Source organism: Sarcophilus harrisii, chromosome 1 (assembly GCF_902635505.1).
Source record: "Sarcophilus harrisii chromosome 1, mSarHar1.11, whole genome shotgun sequence".
Lineage (NCBI taxonomy): Eukaryota > Metazoa > Chordata > Mammalia > Dasyuromorphia > Dasyuridae > Sarcophilus > Sarcophilus harrisii.
This window is the reverse complement of record NC_045426.1, coordinates 106233988-106259668: the sequence shown is the minus strand read 5'-3', so window position 1 is coordinate 106259668 and position 25681 is coordinate 106233988. Positions and strand designations below refer to the sequence as shown.

General features: G+C 34.6%; 1 protein-coding gene across 4 annotated transcripts in view; it reads right to left on the bottom strand.

The window, feature by feature from the left end:
- Nucleotides 1-5809: 5809 nt before the first annotated feature.
- The window catches only part of FREM1 (FRAS1 related extracellular matrix 1), a 151654-nt gene continuing 131782 nt past the window's right edge, over nt 5810-25681 (bottom strand). For 3 of the 4 annotated variants that reach the window (XM_012543371.3, XM_031946624.1, XM_031946680.1), the window contains 8 exons: nt 21454-21603; nt 19612-19853; nt 18784-18831; nt 18354-18521; nt 18014-18142; nt 17149-17264; nt 10467-10552; nt 5810-9336 (listed from right to left, as the gene is read on the bottom strand). In XM_012543371.3, coding sequence (XP_012398825.1) covers nt 9137-9336; nt 10467-10552; nt 17149-17264; nt 18014-18142; nt 18354-18521; nt 18784-18831; nt 19612-19853; nt 21454-21603 — 1139 coding nt within the window. In that variant the 3' untranslated portion in view covers nt 5810-9136. The remainder of the gene's footprint in view (nt 9337-10466; nt 10553-17148; nt 17265-18013; nt 18143-18353; nt 18522-18783; nt 18832-19611; nt 19854-21453; nt 21604-25681) is intronic. The other variant, XM_031946382.1, reaches the window with a different exon arrangement.

Here is a 25681-nt window from a genome sequence, read left to right as displayed (position 1 = left end):
GACTCCTCTGGAATTGTAGGTGGTCATTGCGTTGAATAGAGTTCCTAATATTTCAAAACTTTTTGTCTTTACAACATTATTATGGTATACATTATTCTCTTGGTTCTGGTTATTTTGATCTATATCAGTTCTTATAATTCTTCCCAGGTTTTTCTGAAACTATCCTTTTATCATTTCTCATAAAACAATAATATCCAATCATATTCACATATCATAATCTATTCAGCTATTCTATAATTGATGAGTACCCTCTCACTATCCAATCCTAGCACCACATGGTTTAAATATTGTTGTTTAAATATTGTAGGGCTTTTTCTTTTTTTCTTAGACTTCTGGTGGGATGCAGGCTTAATGGTTATATCATTAGTAGTATCAGTTAGCAATAGTAGATCAAAAGGTGTGCATTTAATATAAATAAAATTGAGTTATTATTGATTTCATGAGGTCTCAGAACAATTTCCCATTAGGTTATAAGTTCTCCTTAAGGCAGGGACTATGCCTTATTTGCATTAGTTTCCAATTCAATTCATCTAACATTTATTAAATAATCACTGGACAAAATATTGTTCTGGGTCATGGAAATAAATACAAAATTTAGGTAAGATGTATTTTATTTTCTCATGGAGAGTCTGGTGGAGAAATATTACAAATACACAATAGGATTAAAAATAATATAAAAGTTCATGAGAGACACTCAAATAATGAGATTCAAGAGGTAAATAGCTATTAACTATGAGATCAGAGAAAGTTGCTAGGAAAAGTAGCACTTGTTTTGGATTTTAAAGGATAAATAGTAATTAGATAGATAGATGATAGATAAATAAAGACATATAGAAAGATATAGATAATTATTATTATATAAATAATAATATAAAATTATTTTGGTTAAATATTTAATTAATTTAATTAAAAATAAAATTATTAATAAAATAATAAAAATACTTATTGAAATTGATAGATATAAAATCTCTTTCATTGTCTAGCATAGTACCTTGCCCATAATAGGTACTTAATAAATATCCATTGAATTGAATTATTTAAATATTAAGAGGCTCCATTTATGAAATTAGAAACATTCTCCCATTTGTCAATGAATAGCTACCATAGTGATAGCACTGCCAAATACTACTGTCCTTTGAAATATAAGGTAATGAGACCATAGCTTTTTGTAGCTGGAAAACATCTCCTGTCACTTCTTTGATGGAAGTGCAGTGTTCTCAGCTGTCATGAGTTCAAGGACACCTGTCTATACATGACTTTCCCACTGGACCCCCAAAGACCTCCACTACTTCATCAGGCCCCTGAATGTACAAGGAAGCCTGTTCAGGCAAAATACATTGTCCCTTTAATCTTGTAACACATGGACAAATGATTAAGAGCACATGGAAAACAGTTCCACAGCTAAACTAAAATTCAGATGGGAATGAGAGAACAACTTGCCCAGCTTTCAACTGACTCAGGGCCAAATGCAGGACAGAATGTGAGGAAAATATGCCAAAATAGAGGACAGATGGGGGAGGGCAAGGAAGTAATGGGGAACAGCTAGAAATAATCATTCTTTGTATTTACCTTGATAAGCCCTTCTCCAGAGCCCTCAAAAGATGCTAGGGAAACAATACTGTGAACTCTCATAATAATTCAATGAGCTAAGTCAAAAAATATTAATATGTCATTTTATGAAGCATTTTCATTCAGATTTATATCTTCAAGTCTTTATAAATAAAAAGTTGGCTTGACTATCTTGGCAATGCTCATGCATAAATGAAATATTATTAAAGTGTCTATAATGTAAATATTAACATATTATACATTTCCTTCACTTAAGGTGTAGAATTTAAAAAATAATGTGGTAGGAGACAAGCTGTGAAAAACATTGAAGGAAATTTGAAAGCAAAGCAAAACTTTCCAGTTAACTTTGGCTTCTTCTGTAAACCTGAAATTTAGCTCAGAGTTAGTGAACCTGCAGCCAAATTTGGGGAAGTTTGGATCAGTTTGGTACAATTGTGAAACTCTAAGAAAGCTTCCATTTGCTGAGAATTACCACAAACAGATCCCAATGGATTGTATAGCCATGAAATCTCCAAGTAAGGAAGACAATTTCTTCAATACTGATCACAGTTCCCTGTTGGCATATCTATCTTGAAAATCCCCTTCAGTCATTCAAAGTCATTCATTCATTCAATTGCTCAGTCATACATTCAACATACTTATTAAATGCTTATTCTGTACCGAACACTTTTAAGCACTAGGAAAAAACAAGTTTAGCCCTAGTAGAAAGTATAGGCAAATCAGGGAATATAATATCACAAAATAAATGCAGTGTAGTGAAGTAAAATAATCAGCATTTATAAGGAGATTTAAAATATCTTTTTTTTCCCAACCTCATAACAGTTTTGAGAGGCAGATACTTTCATTGTCTATTGTAGAGATGAGAAACTAGGACAGAATTGCCCATGATCACACAGCTAGTAAAGTATCCAAGGCTGAATTTGAATCAGCTCTTCCTGAGTCCATTTCTAGCATGCTGCCCATTGCATCATTTAGCTGCTTCCTTGAATATCCTTCCAACTTTGAGCTTCTTTGATTCTAAGGAAAGTTTTTTTATGATTTCAACTAAGGGCCATCTGGGGTCTAAGACAGAAAAAGTCATAGGCACTGGGGATGATCAGGAAAAACATCCTGGATGAAGTACTCTTTTATTTGGATTTATAGATTCTAATATAACAGTTATACGAAATTTTAAAATGTTTTTAGTCCAATCCCATTATTTTACAGATGAGTGAACTATAGTTCAAAGAAGTTAAATTACTTGTCCAATATTAACTAGCTAGAAAAATGTCAGATTCAGAATTGGAACCCATGGCTTCTAACTCTAATGTAGTGGTCTTTCAGAATTCTGTGAGTAGAAAACAGAATGTTAGGACATTCCAGATATAGGAAAGAGGGGAGTGAAAGCATAAAATCATACAAATTTGAGACGATTAAAAGGAGACAGAATGAGTATGCAGAGTGTTCAGAAGGCAATAATATGGGATAAAATATGTCTAAACTCCTCTCTGTGTTCTATTGGCCTGATCTTTTCCCTGTACATACAGGAAACATTTCCTGTATTCATGATTTTGTAATGAACACTATGTTTGGAATGTTCTCCCTCATATTCATTTCTTAGTTTTTCTAACTTGCTTTAAGTCTTAACTCAGATTTCATCTTCCCCAAACTTTTTATCTGCTAATACCTTTCCCTATGAGATCACCTTCTATCTACTCTGCATATCTGTTGTATGCATCTATTTTTTGCATATTATTTCCCTTGTTCTCTCAGGAAAAGCAGGAAAATATTTTTGTCTTTATTTTTATAATGATACTTAGCACAGGGCCTGAAAAAATAGTAAGTGCTTAACAAATTTAGAATTTATTCTAAATAGAATAGAATTATTAGAATTTATTCCCTTTTAACCCCCCTCAAGAGGCACTATAAGTAACACCCTTTACACAAAACTTTCCTAATTTCTCCAACCACTAATGCTGTCCTTTTTTCCCTTTTATGCAATTGTCTTGTATTTCTTTGATTTTTTTTGGTATACATTTATCATACATACACTTATGTATGTCTTGCCTCTTCTTAACAGAAAGTAAAGTTCTATCAGTAGAGATTGTTCTTTTTCTTTTTCCTTTGTATCCCCACCATCTTACCCAGTTTCTGGCATATAATAGGTGCTATCTATGCAATGGTTGATTGATTCTGAAACAAAAGAGACAATAAAAGCTTATTACATGGTTTGGGGAAATGTTATTATCACAACCCCTGTACAGAAAGTGTTGGTTGAATTTTATTCCTTTCTGCCTTATTAAAATAGACTAAGTTTTATTGCTAAGCTGAGTATAAGATCCATAAAACACATACTTAGAGAATAAAAAGTAAGGTCTGTGGAAGTTATGAAGCTACCATATTCATTTCCTGTTTTAAAGTCATGGAATCATACATTTGGAAAGGACTTAAGATATAACCTACTTCATATTTTACAGATGAGAAAACTCAGTCTAGAGAAGTTGTGACTTACTCAAATATTAAATAAGATAATTTGTAGAAATTGCTGTGCAAATGGTAAAGCTTTATGTGTGATATCATTTATTATTATCATTATTACTTAGGACACATAAGCTATTTTGTGGTCAGACTTGGATTAAAATTCAGCTGTCCTCATGTTCTGACCAGATACAGGAATTACAACATATACTACCTTCCAGCTCCATGCTATGTCTGCAATATACCCCATCCTCATCTTTGCCTCTTAGAATCCCTGGTGTTTTTGAATATACAGCCTGGTAACCATTTCATATGAGAAGCCTTTTTAGACAGTTCCAGTTGTTGCTAGAGCTTTTTGAGATTGTTGTATATGTATACTTACATCTTATGTTGTATTTTCTCAGTAGAAAATAAGTTGCATGAAGGAAGTCTTTTATTTTTGTCTCTCCCTTCCTTAGTTCCTTACACATAGTAGGCACTTACCAAATGTTTGTGGAATGGAATGGTTCATCTTTGTAAGTCCAGAAATATTCTAATATTTAGCAAAGGAGTAAAGATGATTAATAGATACTTGTTGAATGAATTGAATTGAATGAATGATAAATTACAATCATAGAATTATGAAATTTCAGTGCTAAAAGGAATCTCTGATATCTAGACTAACCCAAATCAATGCAGTAATTCTTTCTGAAATTAGGATGACAGCTGCTCTTTCAGCCTCCAGTAATAGGACCTCATTTCTTTCTAATGCATTCTGTCCCATATTTTCACTACCTTAACTATTAAGAGAGCAGTTAGATGGTCCAGTGGATAAAGTACCAGGCCTGGAATCAGTAAAACTCTTCTTAATGAGTTCAAATTTTATCTCAGACCCTTACTAGCTGTTTGACATAGAGCAAGTCACTTCACTTTGTTTGCCTCAGTTTTCTCATTTGTAAAATGAGCTAGAAAAGGAAATCATAAATTACTCCAGTATCTTTGCCAAGAAAATCTCAAATAGAATCATGAAGAGTTGGCCACAACTGAAAACAACTGAAAAACAACAATTATTAGGAATATTTTCCTCTTATCCTTTTGAAACTTATATCTCTGCAACTTCTATTATCCTTTGAAATTGAAAAGAACAAGATTTATCTCTCTTAGACATGATAGCCCTCCAAGTACTTAAAATAATAATTAGCTTCACTTAAGTCTTCTCTTTTTTCAGGCTAAACTCTTCTAGTTCCTTGAACCAGTTCTTCTTATGGGGTGGACATCAATTTCTTCAGCACCTTTTCAAGTCACTCCAGACTTATTTGAAAACGTTTCAGCTAGTGGACTGCAAGGAATCTACAGTTTAAAAAACCTAGTTGCTCCCCAGCCTCATGAGGCAAAAAACTTTTGGTATCTGTTGCTGCTGCCATTATTATTTAATTCTTTGAGAAACTGAGGCTAATTTCTCAATTCCTTAAGGAAGGAAGAAAATGGTGGGAAATGGTAGTGGCAATGGCAATAAGTCTGGTGAAAGAGTTGCAATACTTTTTTCTCAGTTTAGACAAATAGTAATGGGAAACAGGTCTGAGAAACCAGTTCACCTTCCCATAAGTATTCAGCATTGGTATTATGGTATGTCATATTTGCATCAAATACAATTAAAATTTGTTCTAAATAGAAAAAAAAATCACCAAAGGATATGCTGTGCTCCTTATCAGGAGCATTGAGTCCTAAATGGGGTCATTAGGGATAGAAGCTCTTCTGTCTTAACACATGGGATTATAGAAAAAAAATTATTAATATGGAAAGTCAAAGGAAGTATCAGCCATAACCATTAATTACATAGGTTTTATTAGCTTTGGTATAACAGTAAGTATAGTACACACAGCATGTTACTTTATTACAGAAATAGAATTAGCACCAATCTGTGATTTCGGTTATCCAGAACCAGTATCCATGAAAGTAAACACATTGCCTTCTTTGTTGTATTAAAAAGTGTAAACATGAAGAGAAATGTAAATAAATTCATTCCTTTCCAGTACCCTTGTGAAAGCAGTGATAAACTATTTCTAAGTCTATTTTTAATCAAAATATGTTGTTGTTGTTTTTTCCCCAAAATTAGTAAAGATCTCTAAAAATTATCTCCCTCTCTGTAGAAACAGGATAGTGAAAGGGTCTGGATCTACGATTTCATTGGTATTGGGAATTCTTGCATAAGGAAACTCCCTTTACAATCTACATCAGAATCATTGCAAATTAGAGCTTGAGACACTTGATTAGAGTATTGAGAACTTAAGTAACTCATGTGACACATAGCCAATGACTATGTCAGAGGCCAGATTAGAAGTCAGGTCTCCCAGGTTCCAAGGTGAGTTCTCTAAACACTCTGTCACATTGCTTTTCTGGTTGACACAAATGACAAAGGCCATTTTTATTTTTCCTGAGGCAGTGTTTGGGTTTGGAAAGAGTTCTTTCATAGGGGGCTTTAATTCAAATTAAAGTCTGAATTATCTGTTAATTTTTCCTGCACCCCCCCCCCCCCCCCGGATTAACTGCTACATTTCTCTTTTCCTCTTTCCTTTCTTAATACTTTACTCTGTTCTTTCTACTACTCTCTCTCCTTTCCCTCAAGATCTCCCCAAGCCAAGAGTGGCTACTATGGTAGTTAATAGAACATATTTCATAAGGAATGGGGTAGAGGGTCAAATATTCCTACCTTCTCCCTATGTCAAGCCCATTCCGAGGAATAAATGAATGATGATTTACACTCAGTTTTCCCTTTCTTCAAAATCTTATTACCCCATTTTAGCTCTTTTACTCCTTGGGAGCTTTTGGAATATCACTTAAACTCTCTTTCCTTATCTCAAAATGAGCAGCATGGACTAGATGGCTCCCGAAGTCCTTTCCAGGACTAACCTATGACCTTATAGTGAGATTTCTTTTTATTCATTCGGTTTGAATTAATTACATTTAAATAATTTTAAACAAGAAATGAAAAATTTTTTGTGATCATTACCAAAAGTTTAATAGGCGCAGAAAGAATTTAGATTTTTCAAAATCATTCTACTCTTTATGAATATTATTAAAAACCAGTACATTGTATCATTTTGAAAATATTCATAATTTCATTAAATATCTTTTAAAATAATCACTTGAGATATGTGCAATAGAATTTAACAAAGAAACTTTGTTGACTATTCATATAGTTTGTATCTTGTTTTCTAAATTCTTTCCCAGTGATAATTCTTTAATTCCAAGTAAATAGCTCATGAATTCTGGAGTAGAGATGCAAAGAGATTTTCACACTGAACATTCACTTCTCTTCATGTGTATATAGTCCTTCCAACTATTTGACCCTTTATATGAAAAAATCCTTACTTCTAACTTTCTTTATTTCACAGTCATTATTTCTCATATATTAGAAGATCGTGGACCAGGGAATGAATGGTGCTTGTCAGATCCAAGTTTGACCAGATTCTTTTTCTTCTAACAACTCAAATTGATACCATTGTTTCAGATGAATATTAGTCAAGAGAGTTGAGCCAGAGCATTGTCCAGGAGTTAAAAGAGGATCTGGTATCTTTTTTGGCAAATTATGAAAACAGTGCAAAATTTCTAGTTGTCAAAATGATATTTATATGGACACAAATAGGGCTTGGGCCAGATCTAAGCATTGTTAGCTTAATTGATGCATTGCTCTTACAAAATTTATGTTATAGTATGATTTAAATTTAAATTTTAAAAAATGTTGATATCAAAATTATACTACTGAGGCAAATCACATATTCTGTAGTAATCATGAAAAGATGAAAAAAAAGACATTTTAGAGGCAAATTGGTTTTGGAATAAAATTTTCATGATTTGAAACTTCTTTTAGAATCTTAGGAATAAAAAAATGTAGCTTACTAAACTTAGTCTATCATCATTGACATGCTTCACTTTGAGGCTGTAGCTACATATAGGTAGCTTCCATGACATTTATAAATTCTATCCAATAGCATGTCTAGAACTAAGTCAGAACATTTTGGATTCATCATTGCATCAAGATTCCTTCAGAGATCATGGGTAATTGGCAATGTGATCTACAAGAGTATTGTGTTCAAGAGAGATCTTTGAGCAATCATATGGTCACCTATTGATTTTTGAGGAAATAGCCTTTTTGTCTATTCAAAGACCATGCTTATTTCTGAGACAAGCCAATCATTGGCACAAGTATCAAAAAAGAGAAGTTTGTGTGGGTTCAATTTCATTATAGCTCTGCATAGGGAAACCAAACCATTACCTTGGAATGAACCAAAACTAACCCTCCTTTCAGAAAACTGATCTGTTTGGTTGATATATGATGCATCATATGTGCATGATATATGTACATCATATATCAACACAGTCCTCCCAAGAATTGGCAGACTAGTCCATTGACACTTACATTCTTATCTGAGCTCATAACCAGGATCAAAATAACTCTGATTTTTCAGAGAAGCACATATACCGTGACTCATCCGTTTACAGTCTTTTCTTTTCAACTATTACTCATTACTCTGAGAACTACCATTTTTTTAAACCTATTAGCCCCCCACTCTCAACCTCACCCTTTAAGGTGATAAAAGGATCCAACTCTCCTTATTATCAAATTTTGTCTAGCTGGTATAACTGGTTTTTATTAGAGCTGAATTGGTAGAGAGGCAGATCTATTAGAAGAAACTTGCAATACAGGTTTCATAGTAGCCTTTCCCAAGATGGGCAATGAAACCATAAAGCAGACAGCATGAGGGTAAGGAGCCAGAACTGACTGAAGGCTGGGGTACTTTCTATTTAAATAAACAAAATTCTACATCTTATAAGATTTTGATCTTCTGTTTGAGTGGGGTGGGAGGGATATAAGTACAAGGTAAGGTTCAAAATCGTTGGGGTTTTTCTTGTGGAAGATGGGGGTAGGTAAGAAGGAAATTTATTGACCAAACTTTGCAGTCACAATTCATTTTTACAGAAATCTTTCAAAGTCCACAGGAAATAAATTTACATAAACCTTGGCCATTGATTTTTTTAAACATATAAATTCACAAACACTGCAAATTATACATGAAAAAGAATCAGTTTGTGAGGAAGCTTTGGTGGATGTCTCCAGTATCACTTATGTTTATAGTTTCTTGGCACATACATAGTTGTGAGCTTTACCCTTCCTGCAGTCTTTAGCTTGCCACTTTCCCCTTTTTTTCACCAAAACACAGTTCTTTCTCTTCCTTAAATGTGGGGGAGGTCCTCTCCTCCAGTTTGTGAAGGTTACAGGTTCACCTCCATCCCATTCCCAACGACCAGCATTCTCTTGGTCACTTAAGCCTAACACAAAACAAAAAAAATGTCAAATTTCTTTATTCTTTTTGGAACAGATGCTTTTCTAGACCATTGTTTGTTGTATAGATTATGTACAAAAAAAGTATGTTGAGGCCTGAAACACAGACAAAAGGTACTTCTTATATTCTATTGGAAACATTTTCTTCATTGCACATATCACATAGAATTCATGTTTGGTTTTCTTCCATTTTACTTCTGAATGTAGTTTTGGCTTTATATTTCAAATGAAAAGTGATATGTAACATCTTTTTTGTTTACACCTTGAATTATTTTCTCATCTTGACTGTCCCCCAAATTTTGGATTCAAGCCCCAGTTCTCCCACTTATGAGTTCTGTGACCATGAATAATTCCTTTACCTTTGGGAGTCTAAGTTTCCACCTCAGTAGAATAGTGGTAATAGTATTTGCATTAAATATCCAATTGAGTTGTAAAGGCAGTATTTTATAAACCTCATATCACTAGAGACACGTTGATTATAGTTACTAGAATTCAGAGACAGGAGACCATTTTGATTTACTTAATTTTCACTTTAATAGACATGAGAATTTCTCAGTTTTTGACTGTCTATCCTTGTATATGGAGAATTGTATAAGTTCATGAAGAATTTTAGCATTAAAATGGTCTTTTGAAGTTCCTTAGAACCAGAAAAAGAAGAACCTTGGTCCTTAGAGATCATTTTACAGGAGAGGAAACCAAGCCCCAGAAAATGAAAATGCCTTTTTCTAGATTACATGGTGAGTTAATGGCAGAACTGGCAGAAACCCAGGGTCATCACACTTACTTCTTGGTCATTGCTCTCAGCTTTCTCACATTGAATGATGCCTTTGCTAGTAAGTTCCAGTACTCTTTCCACTTCCTTAACTAGTAAATCTTGGAAGGGAAATGTTTACATCTTCTGTTTTGTGGAAATCATACTTTTTCCAAAGAATTTAATAAAGACAATTATTCTACTTTTCTGATCAGGAGAAAGAAATGAGCTAGTTATAAGCCACAAATTACATAAGTTTGTCCATCAATGGTGTTTTTTTCCTTCTCTATATATTAAGACATAATATTATATTACAGCACTTAATACAGGTTTCAATATATTTCAAAAGAACCCATGGATACTTGCCTATCCAAAATGACTTTCTTCCACTGAAGTCCCATAACCACTGCATATGCTGTTTTGTAAACACACTTGCTAGGTTGCCTTGATGTCTAGATTCAAAAAAAAAGGAAATAAAAGAATCAGAACCAAACAGAAAACATTTCTTAGGGAAAAGACATATTTCTGGTAACATGGAATATGTGAATGAAAGTGATAGGAAAAAAAAATCAAATCAAAGCTCTTTCCAGGTGTTTTAATATTAAATATTCTTTCCAGCTGTGGTGCTGACAGGGATGAGGTCCTCACATTTAATATATTTTATTACTGAATCTGTGCCTTTAAAACAAAATGATTGTTCAACAGATTCTTTTAAAATCTCTGGAAAATCAGAAACCAGAAATTACATGGTTACATTAATTATTTAAAGGTAAGACAATACCACTTATCTTAGAAATTCATCAGCAAATTGAAATGGTGAATTGGCCATTGTTCAGTTAGTCTGATCAATTTCAAAATCAGACCAAACTATTAAGATTCCTCTCCCATTATTCTTACCAAAAAGAAAATCTCTTTGGGCTCTAAATGTGCAATTTTATTATGTATATCTATCACATTAACTGAATAACTGTCAAATTTCCAGTGCCATTGATCCCATATAAACAAAGCCCCAAACAAACCTTTATTTTCTGTTTGAGATTACAAGCCCTCATTTCCACATAAAACCTCAGCTATCTCCAGGGTAAGGAATAATTTTGAAGAACTGAGGATATGCTTATTTAAGTGCTAAAATATTTTTTAATTTAACCATTTTGGATGGGAGCCTTTTGAAAATATATTAGACATGTCTGTTTCTTAAAGAGAATATATTAATGCATGTTAACTTTTTCTCAATGAATCAAGCTCATTTTATAAACATTAATTATTTAACTATTGTGTAATACAGAAATGACATCAAACTAGCAAACTGTTTAGGTCTCTTTAACACTAGTCTAAATGGTTCTAGATCAGGAGTTTCTAGTCTTTTTTTATGTCATGGATTCCTTTGGCAGTCTAGTGTAGTCTAGACTTTTCTTGGAATGTTTTTAAATATATAAAATAAAATTCATAGAATTAAAAGGAAGCCAATTATATTAAATAAAGATGAAATTTCCCCCCATCACTTGACTCTTTTCAACAATGAGGTGATGAAGGCATCTCCAATATTCTATGTGAGGGAAAGAGCCATCCACATCCAGAGAAAGAACTATGGAAACTGAATGTGGATCAAAGTGCTTGGTTTTTTTTTCTTGTATTTTTTCCTTCTTTTGATTTGATTTTTCTTGCACAGCATGACAAATATGGAAATATGTTCAGAAAAATTGCACAATTAACCTATATTGAATTGCTCGCTGTCTATGGAAGGGGGGGAAGGGAGAAGAAAAATTGGGAACAAAAGATTTTACAAAGATGTATATTGAAAACTATCTTTGCATATAGTTGGAAAAATAAAGAGCTATTAAAATTTTTCTCCCATCTAATTTCTGAGAACCCTGGGGATCAGTTAAAAACCTCTGCAGTAGATAGTTATATTCTCTAAATTCTTTTTTGTAGTTTTTGTACATCTTTCCTGTCAATATATCTGATGTCACTTCTTGACATTGTGTATAGTATCACTCTTCTAATTTCTTTTTCTAATCTACTCTGAGATTCAAAGTCAGTATCTATGTTTACTAGAATTGTATCTAAAGTGAAGGCAAAAAGGTCCAGAGAAAGGGCATTTTCCTATAAATTAAATGTATGAATTTGTGAATAGGAACTTTGTGATTCCTATGTGGGCTGCTCCAAAGCGGTTTTAAAAATTTGTTTTCTGGTTCTCTCTGTGTCTTAAGTAAACGATATTTCTAGATTTTTTAAATTCTGTAGAAATTAGGTATTACTTTGCGTTTATTTCAGTTTCCTATTTATAGGAATATACTCTAATGATGATGATGATAGCCAATTTATGAAGTGCAGAAAAAATCACAAGCCTTCACTTAAGTATACCTCTCTGGACTGTAATTTCCTGAGTTATAAAAATGAGGACACTGAAGGATGCTTTTGAAGGTTTCTTTCACTTATAAAAGAACTAAAATGCTCTGAACTCGCATGCCTCATTTTTTAAAATTTGGAGGTAAACACACATTACTGAATGCTATGGCCATGGAAGGCCTGATCCAGCACATGATGCCAAATTGGAATGATTTCAAGAAAGGTCCATGAATGGACTTTGAGCTTCCAGGGGGAGGATCACCTAGGTTCAGAAAAGTTCCCCATACCTTGCCACATGATGAGCCAAGGAAGCTTATCATTGCTTTAGCCACAAAGTAATAAATAATTATGGCTTTGGTAACTCTCAATGACCATCTACTAAAGCATAGCTGCAATATGCATTGATGGAGGGACAACTCATGCTGTTAGAATGAATGATGTTTTGACATGTCAATCAAAACCATATTATTTAAAGATAATGGAAAACTATTATCAATCCATTGCCCTCTAGATAGCAAAGCAGTTACTTGTAAAAAATAAAATAAAATAAAATTTTGTAGATGATGGGTTGATAATCAGATTAACTCTAGTCCTAGGGTAGATTTATAGGAAATGACCAGATAAGATTACAGTACATAAATCCAAGCAATTCCAAATTCAGAATTCTGGCTCCAGTATCCTTCTCATCTACATTAAGAAACTGAAATGGGGGGAAAATATAGTAAAAGTCAAGGGTTGAATTGAATTAACAAAATGATTAGAGTCAAAGGTTAAAATTGGGCTTCCTGTTCTGCTGAAACTTGAGCATTACATGGCTTCTCAAGACAAAATTCTCCAAGTATCCACATCTTTTGATTTAAAAATTGAGAAGAAATGCATTCCTATACTTAAAAATTTTCCAGTGAACCAGTATCTTGAGGTAGATATACTCTACTATCTGAAAAAGACAGTTGCAATATTATATATTTCTAGTTGGAAGGGGTCTTAGAAGTTATATAGTCTAATCCCTTCATTTCACAGATTAAAAACTCTGAAACCTGAAGCAAGTTAAACAATTTACCCAAGGTCACAGGATTTAAAATCAGGTATTTCTTACCGCAAGTCCAATAATCTATTTATACACTCTGACATCTAGCTTCTTATATACAAATTTTATTACAATTAAGTTGACAGATGGTCTTTTCCATCCTCAGGATATAATTAGGTTAGCAGGGCAATTGAGAAAATTATTTTATAACTTTGTTCAATATTTCAAGGACCTGTGAGTTAAGCATGAGTATTCTTTAAACAAATAAAAATCACAACTTCTCTAAGTAAGATTTTACTGATAAACATTTATAAGCCATTTCTGAGGGCAAGGGGAAGGTAGATAGATATGACAGATAGATAGATGTAAATATATATATATATATATATATATATATATATAAACATATAGAAGCATATATATACTCATGGTATAATTTTTAATCTGTATTATTAAGTTTTTCCATTACTTTCTCATGTCTAGACAATCAACAAAATAATACATATGCTCTGATTTTTATTTACTGATTTTTGAAGAAATGCTTATGTTATTTACCAATAGACATGAGTCCTATGAGATGGCTTCAGCATAACCCTCCTGCTAAGCCTTAGCAGACAGTGTTTGGGAGTTGTGGAGATTAAGTAATTCAGTGTCTTGTAGCAAGTCTTTCCAATCTGACTTAGATTGATCCTCAGATAACAGCCATCCATTGTCTATCCGGCCAGTCCTCAAAGGCTCTCTAGTTTTACAAGACTTTCTAGTTGACCTAAGATTTGAGATCTGATATTTATTTACCTTCATAGAATCCTGGGCCAGTGGAAGGCTGAGACCATTAAATAATGTATATTTGCCACAGGATTTTGGAGAATATGAATATATAACATGAGCAAGTAAATAACAAATTTATGGTTTGAATCTTTCTTTTTTTGGCAAGGCGATTGGGATTAATGGTTTGCCCAGGGTCACACAGCAAGTAAGTGTAAAGTACCTAAGGTCAAATTTGAACTCAGGTCTTCTTGAGTTCCTGACAGTTCTCTACCCACTTAGCCACCTAACTGCTCTGTTTCACTCTTAAATATTTATTGAGTATATACAAGGTTCTGATAATAAATATTCTGAGGTATAAAGAATGAATGAGCCAATTGCCCAAGACTTTATAGTCTACTAGGGGAGACAGAGAGAGAGAGAGAGAGAGAGAGAGAGAGAGAGAGAGAGAGAGAATAATCTCAAATACAAGGCAGTATGTGATGAGTTCTTTGAGAAAAGAATAGAGAACTAGGGACATTTATTGAAGGCAAAGTCACTTTCAGCTAGGATTATTGGAGAAGGTTTCATGTAAGAAAACTTCTTGGACCTTATGTAATCCTAAAAGGATAAGCAGTATTTCCATAGCCAGAGATGGGGGTAAAATATATCTAGAGGAGAGAGATCACAAGTAACTACCCTTTACCCTAAGAATTCTTCCTTGATTTCACTATGCGCCATATACTGTGTTAAATGCTGAGGATACAAAAAGGGCAAAAAATAATCCCTGCTTTCCAGCAGCTCACTATCTGGTCGGGGAGACAGCATACAAACAACTATGTGCAAACAAAAAGAATAAATTGGAGTAACTGGAGTAGACAAGCTGTGTAAATTAGGTTAATCTCAAAGGAAAGGGGAAGGGGTAATAAGCATATATACATCACTACTATGCATTTAAGTCTTCTTTGAATCTTACAACAACCCTATTGTCAGAGGGAAGGTTCCTGGCAGAGCGGGATTTTGGTTATCTTGAAGGAAGCCAAGGAAGGCAGGAAACAGAGAGGAATCATGAGAGTGTTCCTCCATATTGAGGGGAGACAGCCAGCAAAAATGTGTGGAGGATAGAGAGTGTCATGAGCAAGGAACAGCAAGAAGACCAGTGTCGCTCCTTTACAGACTAAATGGAAAGAAGGAAGGTGTAAAAGACCAGCAAAGTGGAAAGGGACTCTTCTAGAAAATTTAAGGCAGTTTTCCAATTTTCAGAGAAAATGGTCCATTGAGTTTGATGAGGTGAGGAAAAAGAGCTATGACACATTTCCTCCCTGTTTATAAATGGAAAATAAAATTAATGTTTTATTCCTTTTTTAACAACAAGTGCCAAAAGGATATATATTTTAAACATTTTTGGGTTCACTTCAATCTACCTCTTTGGCAGTAACAAGGCAATTCAGAAGCCTAAGCCTCCTTTTGCTGGGGTTTGGCTGATAGGTAGGACATGAAAGAACATTTAATGAGGGGCAAGTCTGTTCATTCTACCCAATCATTCCCAGAAGTCACAGTTAATAGGATGAGGATCTGGCTGCATTCCACTGACCCTGTTCTCAGAGTGTCAAGAGTGGACAAGAGAGCCAGTAACACTTCATTCTTCCAAAGATCTGTGGTTTTGGAGGTATGAGCACTCCCTTTGCTGGTGAAAATCACAATCCTTTAAGACAGTGGCTCTCCAAGTATGGTCTAGAGAATCCTGGGGATCTCTGAAACCCTTTTAGAGGGCCTATAAATTCAAAAATAGTTTTTATTTCCAATATATTAAATGTCTATAAATATAACCCAGATAAACAAAAATTCTTTGAAGAGATACTCAATAATTTTTAATAGGATAAAGATACTAAAAACAAAAATTTGAGAACCACTGCAAGAGTTGCTATGCAAGTAGACCAGAGTTTGCATTTTACTTCTAAAGCCTTTCAGAACTCAGAGTTACTCTCCATGCCACAGAATATCAGAAATAGCTAAGGAAAGATCCTTTCATAGAGAGTTCTCAATGGCACTTAAACAATTTTCCATTCCTTAAATTTAAAAAGCCCATCATCTAAGGATCATAGAATTATTTATCTAGAGCTGAAAAAGTTCTCAGGAGCCATTAACTTCAACCCCCTTATTTCATAAAGAAACTGACTGGGGGTAATCATCATAGTAATCCCATAGCAGACTAGTCAGGGTTCTTTATGATATTCTGTAGCCTTCTTAGTTCAGTAACATCAGCTTTCTGCTTTCTGCATTGCCACAAGCTTTCAAATCAAATTGCCTTGAATCCTATCTAGTAAAACAGGAGTCTATAAGACTGATGACCTAGAAAAATCTTCTGCTCCACTTGCCAAGAGTGGAGGTGGTAAGGAATAAAAGTTGTCAGAGAGGAGGGACTGCCAAGAAAGGCAAGGGCTAGTAGCTGAGTATGTGAACCTAAGGGTTAGATCACACCCAATCAATTCTTAGGTCATCACAGAGATCTTGATAGGGAATTCAGAAGACCTCTGAGAGCAAAAAAAAAAAAAAAAGGTTATGACCTCCATCCATTTGTAGCCACTATCTCCCCCCATAAAATCCATGACCAAATATTTCATCACACGTATCAGTACATGAATGATACATAAAAGGAAAACTGAATAAAGAATTTGTAAGTCAAAATGTAAAAAAGAATCTCTTTTTAAAAAATTATTTATTTAATACTTTCTCTAATTACATTTAAAGCGATTTTAAAAAATTTTTTTAAGTTTTTTGAGTTCTATGTCCTCTGCTTTATCCCACCCACCTACAATTAAGAAATCACATGTGAAATTATACATAAAATTTCCATGAAAGTCAAGTTGTGAAAGAAAACATAGACCTCCCACCCTAATGAAAATAAAAAACAAGAGGATCTCTTACTGTTCCCTGCAAGTTCGAGCAGCTGCATTCCACGTGACCTTTTGCTCTGTAATCAAGGAGTAGCAGTGGTTGTTTTGATGGCTCCATCCAGTGGGACAGGTTCTTTCATCCCCTTCCTGAAATGAAGTGGTCAATGTTCACACAATCATGCCCTTTCTAGTCTACAGGCATTTCCTGCAGGAGGAAAGCCCCCTACTCATTTATTTAATTAAATAGTAGAGAGTATGCTAATTCCCCACTTTTAGAAAGAATGGCTTCTGCAAAAGCAATATCTAATTGTTAGTATCTTATAAGTTATAGCTTAACTCCTCTGGTTTTTATGACCAATATAGAAGTTTAACTGTGTTTTTAATCAATGAGTGAATTTCTGAAAAATATTTGGGGAAAATATTTTTCCCATTTGAATGCATGGTCTCCTTTTTAAAATCTGATCAATTTCTACATATTATACAGAGTAAAACTCAAATGTTACATCCTGCACGCAACTTTCTTCAAAAACCTGCTAGGGCAACGAAATTGTGGGTCTCATAGAACATTTGTTCTGAATCTGACATACTGTTCATGTAAGAGTGTTCTTTTTAATTATATTTCCATTTTATTCTTTCTCTAAGTACCAGGAGAGCAGGAATTATACTTCATTTAACCTTCATGTCTTCCCCAGTGCCTAACACAGTGCTTGGTATATGGTGAGTTTTTAATGAATGTTTGTTAAATGAATGAATGGTCACATAATCTTTGACACTAAATGTTGATATTGTTTATCATATTAATGTCCTTTCCTGCCCTCCCCACCCACCACCTCAATCACAGGCCTTTACAGCAGATATAAGCAAGAACATCCTTTAGCTATATTCATGCATCCCACCTTGGGTTTTGGACTCCAAGGATTCCATGAAGTTCCATTGCAGTGATATAATTTTTGGAGGCTTTCCTCAAAATTAAAGAGTCCCTTTAATGCTAATGTGCAGTTCTTTGGAAAAGATGGCGAATCCCCCTATGATGACAAAAGAAGGTGAGAATGGACTTAACTCTTAAAACTGTTACTTTAAAAGACCATAAGACATCAATCATCCTTGTCTAGGTTGAATGCCTTTATCCTAAACAAATTACCCCAAATCTTAGAACCAGTCTAGAAACTTACAGGTGTCAATGACTTGACAAATAGTTTGTTGAAAGCTTAATGCAAAGTCACAAATGATCCCTACCTGGTTGGGGGAGTGTAAATAGGGCATTTGTTCCATCTTATCTGCCTGTGGTGGTTCTATTTTCCTGTTTTTCTTTTGTGATCTCTGTTTAATGACAGACACTCTGGCCTTCTCCATATTTATTGTAGATCTGTCCTCCTCTGCTCTTAGAGCAACCATACCATGATACTTGATATCAAAACAGAAACAATAAAATTAAGACAAGACAAAAAAAGATCTACTGTTTTGTTAAAAACAAAAAAAATAGTTATTTCAAAAGTTCTGAGTCTTGAACACTATAAGATAAAGCTAAAATAAAAAAAAATCTTCAAAGGAAAATACATGATGATTGCACTCCTAAGTATATTTTCCACTCCTAATTATATTCATATCATCACATATGACATATAACTAAGTGTAGAATGGAATAATTTTTTCAGAGAATTCTTACCCTAAAAATGATATCTGTTCCATTTCTATAAATAGATGATGGACGAACCTAAAAAGAACAGATAGTAAAATAAGATTAGATTTTTCTTCCCGGTGCATATAATAGTTGGTTAGAACAATCACTATTATCAGAGCATTTGAATGATAGGGGGCATTAGAGATTAGATAATCTAGCTGTCTTATTTGAAGGATGATTTAACTGAGGTCTACAGGGAGTAACTGACTTGTTTAAGATCATACATGTAGTGTCATAATAGGTTTGAACCCAGATCCTTTGCCTTCAAATATAGTATTCTTCCCTACAACCAGGAAAAACTTGAAAGTTAAATCTTACTTGGGCTTGAAAAAAATAAAAAGAAATAAAGAAATGTCTTACTAATCTAAAGACATGTTAAATCCACCAAATTTAACAGAATTTTTAAAAATCAGAAGGGGTCTATAACTATAAACAATCTGTTAATTCTCTGCATTCCTTAATAAGGAAACATAATTCATTTTGTAATTGAGTTTGTAGAATGAATATAAATACAAATGTGAATATGACTATGTGATCAGTTAGTTCAACCAAAGTAAATGTATTATATAATCATTCTAAAAGTTAAACTTATAGACTTGACCCCACTGGCTTCATGGTTATGGATTGTACCTCTGTCTTGAAAAATGGTAAATGAGACGGAATTATTAGGTGACCCTTAAAAGACCATCCCCATGATATTCAGAATAACTTATTTAATTGTTTCAGGAAAGTTCAAACATTTGTTTTAGACAAATCCTGTTGATAAAATCCCAGAGAATTATTCATCTTATTTTTAAATTGCATGGTTCTTACTGCTTTGCCATTTCCTATTGTCCTAAGCCTTTTCCTGGGAATATCAGTTAAGTCAAAGTCTAGAAGTTTGTCTCCTTTGCTGGGTGTTGTCCTCTCTTTGGAAGATGAGGGGTGTCTTCCTTCCAAATAGATCCCATCAAGAATGGAAGATGATGACGAGCCTGGGGAAAGTGGGAGCCATGTTCCTTTCTCTGGTGAGTTTCCCTGGGTTTGGCCAGAGGAATATGAATGGCGGCACTGACCTGAAAGCACACAAGATGGCAGATTGTCAGTTTTGTTCATTTTACATAAGCAGAAAACTGATCTCATGGAACAGCTTATCATGAAAAGTGGATGATAGAGTTTTCTACCAGATGTTACCTGTTTTGTCATTTGCCAGTAGCCTTCCTTTTCCATTAGTTTCTCTACAGGAGAGCTATGCATTGCAGCACATAGAAAATGTGACTATTGAGTAATAAGAATGATTTCTCAAGTCTTACAGGAAAACTGGTTTCACTTCTTTAATTTCACCCCTCTAAGAATCTGGAAGAACTTCCATCTCTCTTTATTAAGTATTTCTGGATAGCTCTTTTTGCTAATTGTCAGACAATGCATAACACTGGCACTCCTCCCTGATACTATGTAACAGAAATAGAGATTACTTAAAGATTTTGTAAGACCATGAAACCATTCCTTTATGTATGGTTCAATAATCACTGTTACAACAAAAAGACGAAATCCAAAAGGTATTACTTCTGTCTGAAATGCAGAAAGATTTTTTTTTAAACAAATATCTGGGGAAATAAGCATTTGAACATTTAAGGTCAAAATATTTTCTTTGAGGGTGTTTCATGCTTTATGTGGGGATTCTCAGGTTTATATAAGTCCTCCAAAGAAAGAAATGAATTTAGGGAAGAAATGTGGGCATATTGTATAGGAAAAAGAGCAATATCTGATTCCCTTCTTTTTTTTCCTTTCCATCTTATTTTTTTCTCTCTCTGTGCTTCTTTTCTTCCTTCCTTTCTGTCTTTGTCCCTTCCTTTCTGAATTAAAAGGAGAGAAGAAAAGCTAGAGACACTATTTTATTGTTACATTTGTCATTTGCCAGTAATTCCTTTACTAGTTATAAGAGGGAAGTAAAAACTGGGACGCACAAATGGAAGGGTACCTAGGAAAATAGATACTGAGAGAGTCTCTGAAATGTAGTGAGCCATCTATTAAGATGCTTGTCAGGGAAAATAAAATGGCTTGAACACCAAAGCTGACATGTTTTTTTCAGATTATTTGGTTCTATGGGCTGTTCTGCAATGTATGCCACAGAACCTAGTTGGCTCGGGTACACCCAAGGTAATTCATTAATATTCTCCAGCTGCTCCTGGATTCCCAAGCCAGCTGCATCTTTCGTTTGTAATTTTCTTCAACTGCTTCCTCTCATGATTTTCTTAGTTCTGCTCTAATATGGGCTGGGGTTTTAGGTATTTGGAGATCTCTTTGACAGAGGAGGATAAGTACAGCTCTGTGATCTCTAGGAGAAAATAATTATCGATAGATTTTTCAATGACATTTTTTTTTGTCCCTTCTGTGAGAACAGCAAAAGGATAGGAGAAAACACACACACACACACACACACACCAATAACCCTGGTTCTGACTTGTTGCTTTTCTCCAGTGAAAGTTCTTAGCAGGAGGAAAACAGCATGAAGTTGGTGCCAGGATAAAGGGCCTACGAAGGCCCAGGTTGCTTTCTTGACAAGAAATTAAGCATTTTGATTTGAAGGCGTTATCAAGCACATTGGCTGTTGAAAGCCAGTGGACTGCAGAGCCAAGATTGCCCCTGATTTCAAGATGAGGATCAAAAGAATACCTCCTTTTGAGTCCAAAATTTTCACTCTGGCTTTTGTCTTTGAGCCAAGAACGGCGTTCACAGGGGAGTTGAGAATTACTTCAAAGACCTCATCATCTTCCTCTAATCCGTCATAGGTAATTGCTATATTCCACATCTTAGTTGACATTCCTACAAGAAGTAAACATTTTAATTACTCTTTAATTGCTATTTCAATCAACCTAGGTGTCAGAGAAATATATTAATTAACATGTCTACAGCGAGGCTGGAGTAGCCTGGGTGATCTATTGTGCTCTTCCTGACTGACTGCACTCCTGCTGTTCCCCCAAATAACATTAAAAGACCACATTTGTTCCCGGACAATGATGATTCCCTATAAAGGCAAACACTGTAACCAAAAAAATTGGCCACCTTATGTGGGAGAAACAAAATGGTTATCCAACGATATTTTCAGTTCCATTTTCCTCTGACTGACCTACCTCACCCCATCCCCTTCCTTATATGAGGGAAAAAATAAGTACTGAAATCTTAAAATCTTAGTAGTTGATTAAAAAAAAAATCTCAAAATGCTGGTACTGGAGATCATTAGGATGATGGTTTGGTAAAAGTTTGTGGTAAGGGAGGGGAGAGAGAGATCTTGAAATGGCTTATTTCTAAAAGTGGTTGTTGCCAGAGACTCTGTATTTTGGCTTCCAGGATGTTTCCTAGCCAAGAAGTGCCCTTCCCCCACTCCACCATGATGTCATACTTAAGATTTTGATATCCTACTAGAGACAATTTAGGGGGTGGGGTTTCTAGAAATAACCCAAGCTAGTATTTCTTTTTCTCTGTCTGCCTCTGCTTGGAGTTACAATTAAGCTCAGCATCTAGTAATCTTATGACCTTAATAAAAGCAGCTTTGATGCTCTGAACACAACCCCCACCACTCAGACATGCTGCTGCTGTTATGGTGGGATGAACAATCATCTCTTCTGGCCTCTGTGATACTCCTATGGAGATGAAAAAAGCCCTTTTAGGGAAAGAAGGAACATATTAAATGGGGAGAAGAAGGAAGACAACTTTTCTCTCTCACCTCTGCCTCTTGGAACTCCTAGCTCCCTTCAAAGTTTGATTAATGTCACCTCCATCAAACCACCTTTCCTCATTCTCTCAATTGTTAATACCTTCTTCTCCTTCTCCTTCCTTCCTATCACTTAGTGTTTATTTTGCATAAAATTTGTATTTGCTTCTCTATTAATATATTGCATCCCTTCAATAGAATGTAAAGCCTCTTGAGGGCCGGTAGTATTTCTCTTTTATTTTTCCAGGAGGAAAAAAAGCCTTTATTTTCTAGGTCATATGCTGAGTGCTTATATGATTTTTTTTAATATCTCTTTTTTGTATTCATATTCCCAATGTCTAGCACAGAGTAGATACTCAACAAATGTTAATTAGCTGATTCATTAACTCCTATGTTTTATTCAGTGTTCATTTTGAATAGTTTCAGCTATGATTCTCCTTTAGTAGGATGCTTAAATTCTTCTAAGTCTTTTTTTTTTTCCTAAACAACTCCTTATCTCATATACTCTCCTGGTGCATAATGTTCTGCAGCTCTCTGATTATTCCAGTATGCTTCACTAGTACCATATTTATAACAGCTACTTCTTTGTTGAAATAGAGCCCCAGACAAAGTACCAAATTTTCAGTTAAGGTCTTGCTAATAATTAGTGAAGTTTAGTAGAAAAGAAGGATATACCCTTGGCTTTTCATAAAGAAAAAATTGGTTTGGCAGGGATAGGGGAGAAATTATTTTGTATTTGAAAAATCCTGGCTTATTGCTAACTTATACTCAAAGTGGTAGGTGATATCTTTAATAGGTTGTTCCTATGGTATATTCAATCCTATAAGCATTTACCAAACACTTGTTATATTATATCTTGCCCCCCCCCCTTATCTTCCTCTGTGGAATTTCAAACTATACTGTGTTGCCATTTTTCTTTATGAAGTCCTTTGGTAATTATCTTGCCCTCAGACCTCATATAGCATTTCATGTCCTTAATAAACTTATCATGTAATATTGGATATTATAGTTAGTTGTATATATTTTACTAATAGAAACTAATAAGTTTCTAGCATAGTATTTGGTACACATGACATATTTAATTTTTTTTAAATGGATGGTATTGTGTTTGATGCTCAGGTGAGAAAGATGAAAAAATGAGAGTACCTTGCCCTCAGTAGAAAACAATCTAATAGAGAAACCTAATGGCGTTTTCTTAATCTTCATCCTTCTTGACCTTTCTGAAAATCCTATCACAATTGATCACCTTCTCATCTTATATTCCCTCTCCTTTCCAGGGTTTCTTGGCAAATCTCTTTCCTGATTCTGCCCCTTACCTGTCTGATCATTCCTTCCTAATTTCGTTTGCTAGCTCTTCATCCAGGTCATGTCTACTAACTGTGGACATCCCTACAACACCCTGATTTGAGCCCTTTTTTCTTATCCTACTATACCACATTGCTAATGATCACATGAGCCCTTTGGGTTTAATTACCATCCTGATGCAGAGAGTTTCTAGATCTCTATGTACATCCCTAGTCTTTCTCTTAAACTATAATCCTGAATCATTAGCTGTCTTTTAGACATATCAAAATAAAAGTCTTAGATCTCAACATATTGAAAACAGAAGTCACTGTCTTTCCCAAACCCTTTCCTCTTGCAAATTTCCTTATTGCTGTCAAAAGCACCACAATCCTTCCAGTTACCAGACTTAACAACCATTGTAGCATTTCCAACTTCTCACTTGAACTCATTCCACGCATCCAATCTATCATCAAATCTTGTCATTTCTTCCTTTATCACACCTCTTGTATATATCCCCCCTCCTCCACTGTCATAGCTACCATTTTAGTCTAGACCCTCATCAATTCACACCTGGACAAAATAGCATCTTAATTAGTTTCTCTGCTCAATTTTCTCCCTTTCCAATTCATCCCTCACCCACCTGCCAAAGTGATTTTCTTAAAATGTAAATCTGATCCCACCCACTCTATTCAATAAACTCCAAGTGACTCTCTATTATCCCCAGGATCAAATACAAAATATTATGCTTAGTTTTTAAAACCCTTCATAACTTGGCCCTTTTCTCCCTTTCAAGTCTTATATTTTACTCCCCTCTACCCACTCTATGTCCTAGATACACCATAGTGTATCTGCAAAATAGTTCCTTGAATACAACAGTCCATCTCTTGACTATGTGCCTTGTCATTGACTATCTCAATGCCTAAGTTTGAAGGGGAACAACATTAAATATAGTTGGAAAGGTAGCTTGGACCCATATTGTGGAGGGACTCAGTTTTACTTTTGTTTTGGAAGCAACAGGAACTACTGAACGTATTAAAAACAGAGTAGTGACATAGTTAGAACTGTGTTTTAGGAAGATGATGTTGCCAGTTCTGTGGAAAGTCTATTTGAAAGAGAAAAGAATGAAAGCAGAAAGACCCAATAAGTATGACATTGCACAAGATAGAATGTGATAAGGTAAAAGGAGATATCTAGACAAAGACATCTAGAAAAAAAATGAGGAAGGACAGATCATTTTCATTTGAGGAAGATCAAGGTCACCTGCATTGAGAATGTGGCACCTGAGCTAGACCTTGAAGAAAGAGAAAGATTTCAATAACCAGAAGTGAAGAAGTCTTTGAAGACAGTACTGGTTAAATGTATTAGGAAAATTTTTAATAGATCTTTGAAGGATGAGTTGGCTAGAGGAGTGATTAAAGGCAGAGGAATCACAGAGATTATAAATTTCCTGAGGGCAGTTAACATCTTTTTTGCATGTTTATTACTGCCCACCAAACCACCTTCCTCTTCCATCAATTTTGTTTCTTAAAGCCTAAAACCTAGACTAGCTGAGACCTCCAGAAATCTTTAGTTTTTTGAGGGGGAAATTATATCTAGACCCACCCAGAAAGATGAGTATTTCATCTATTTCAAGTACTTTCCTGGCCTTTTGATGAAAATCAAGTCAGTCCCTAAGCCTAACTTGCATAGGAGTCCATTCAATAAGATGACTATTTGCTTCCAACTTCTATTAAAGGAAGATTTACATTAGGGTTCAGAGAGCAAGGAAAATTAACAGTTATCTGATAACTGAGTCATAGACATGTCTTTTATAAATAGTAATCCATAGTAATATACCATTTAGAGGAGCCCACTGTGGTATAAGCAAGAGGAAAGACCTAATTTCAGGTTATTTCTCTGATTGGA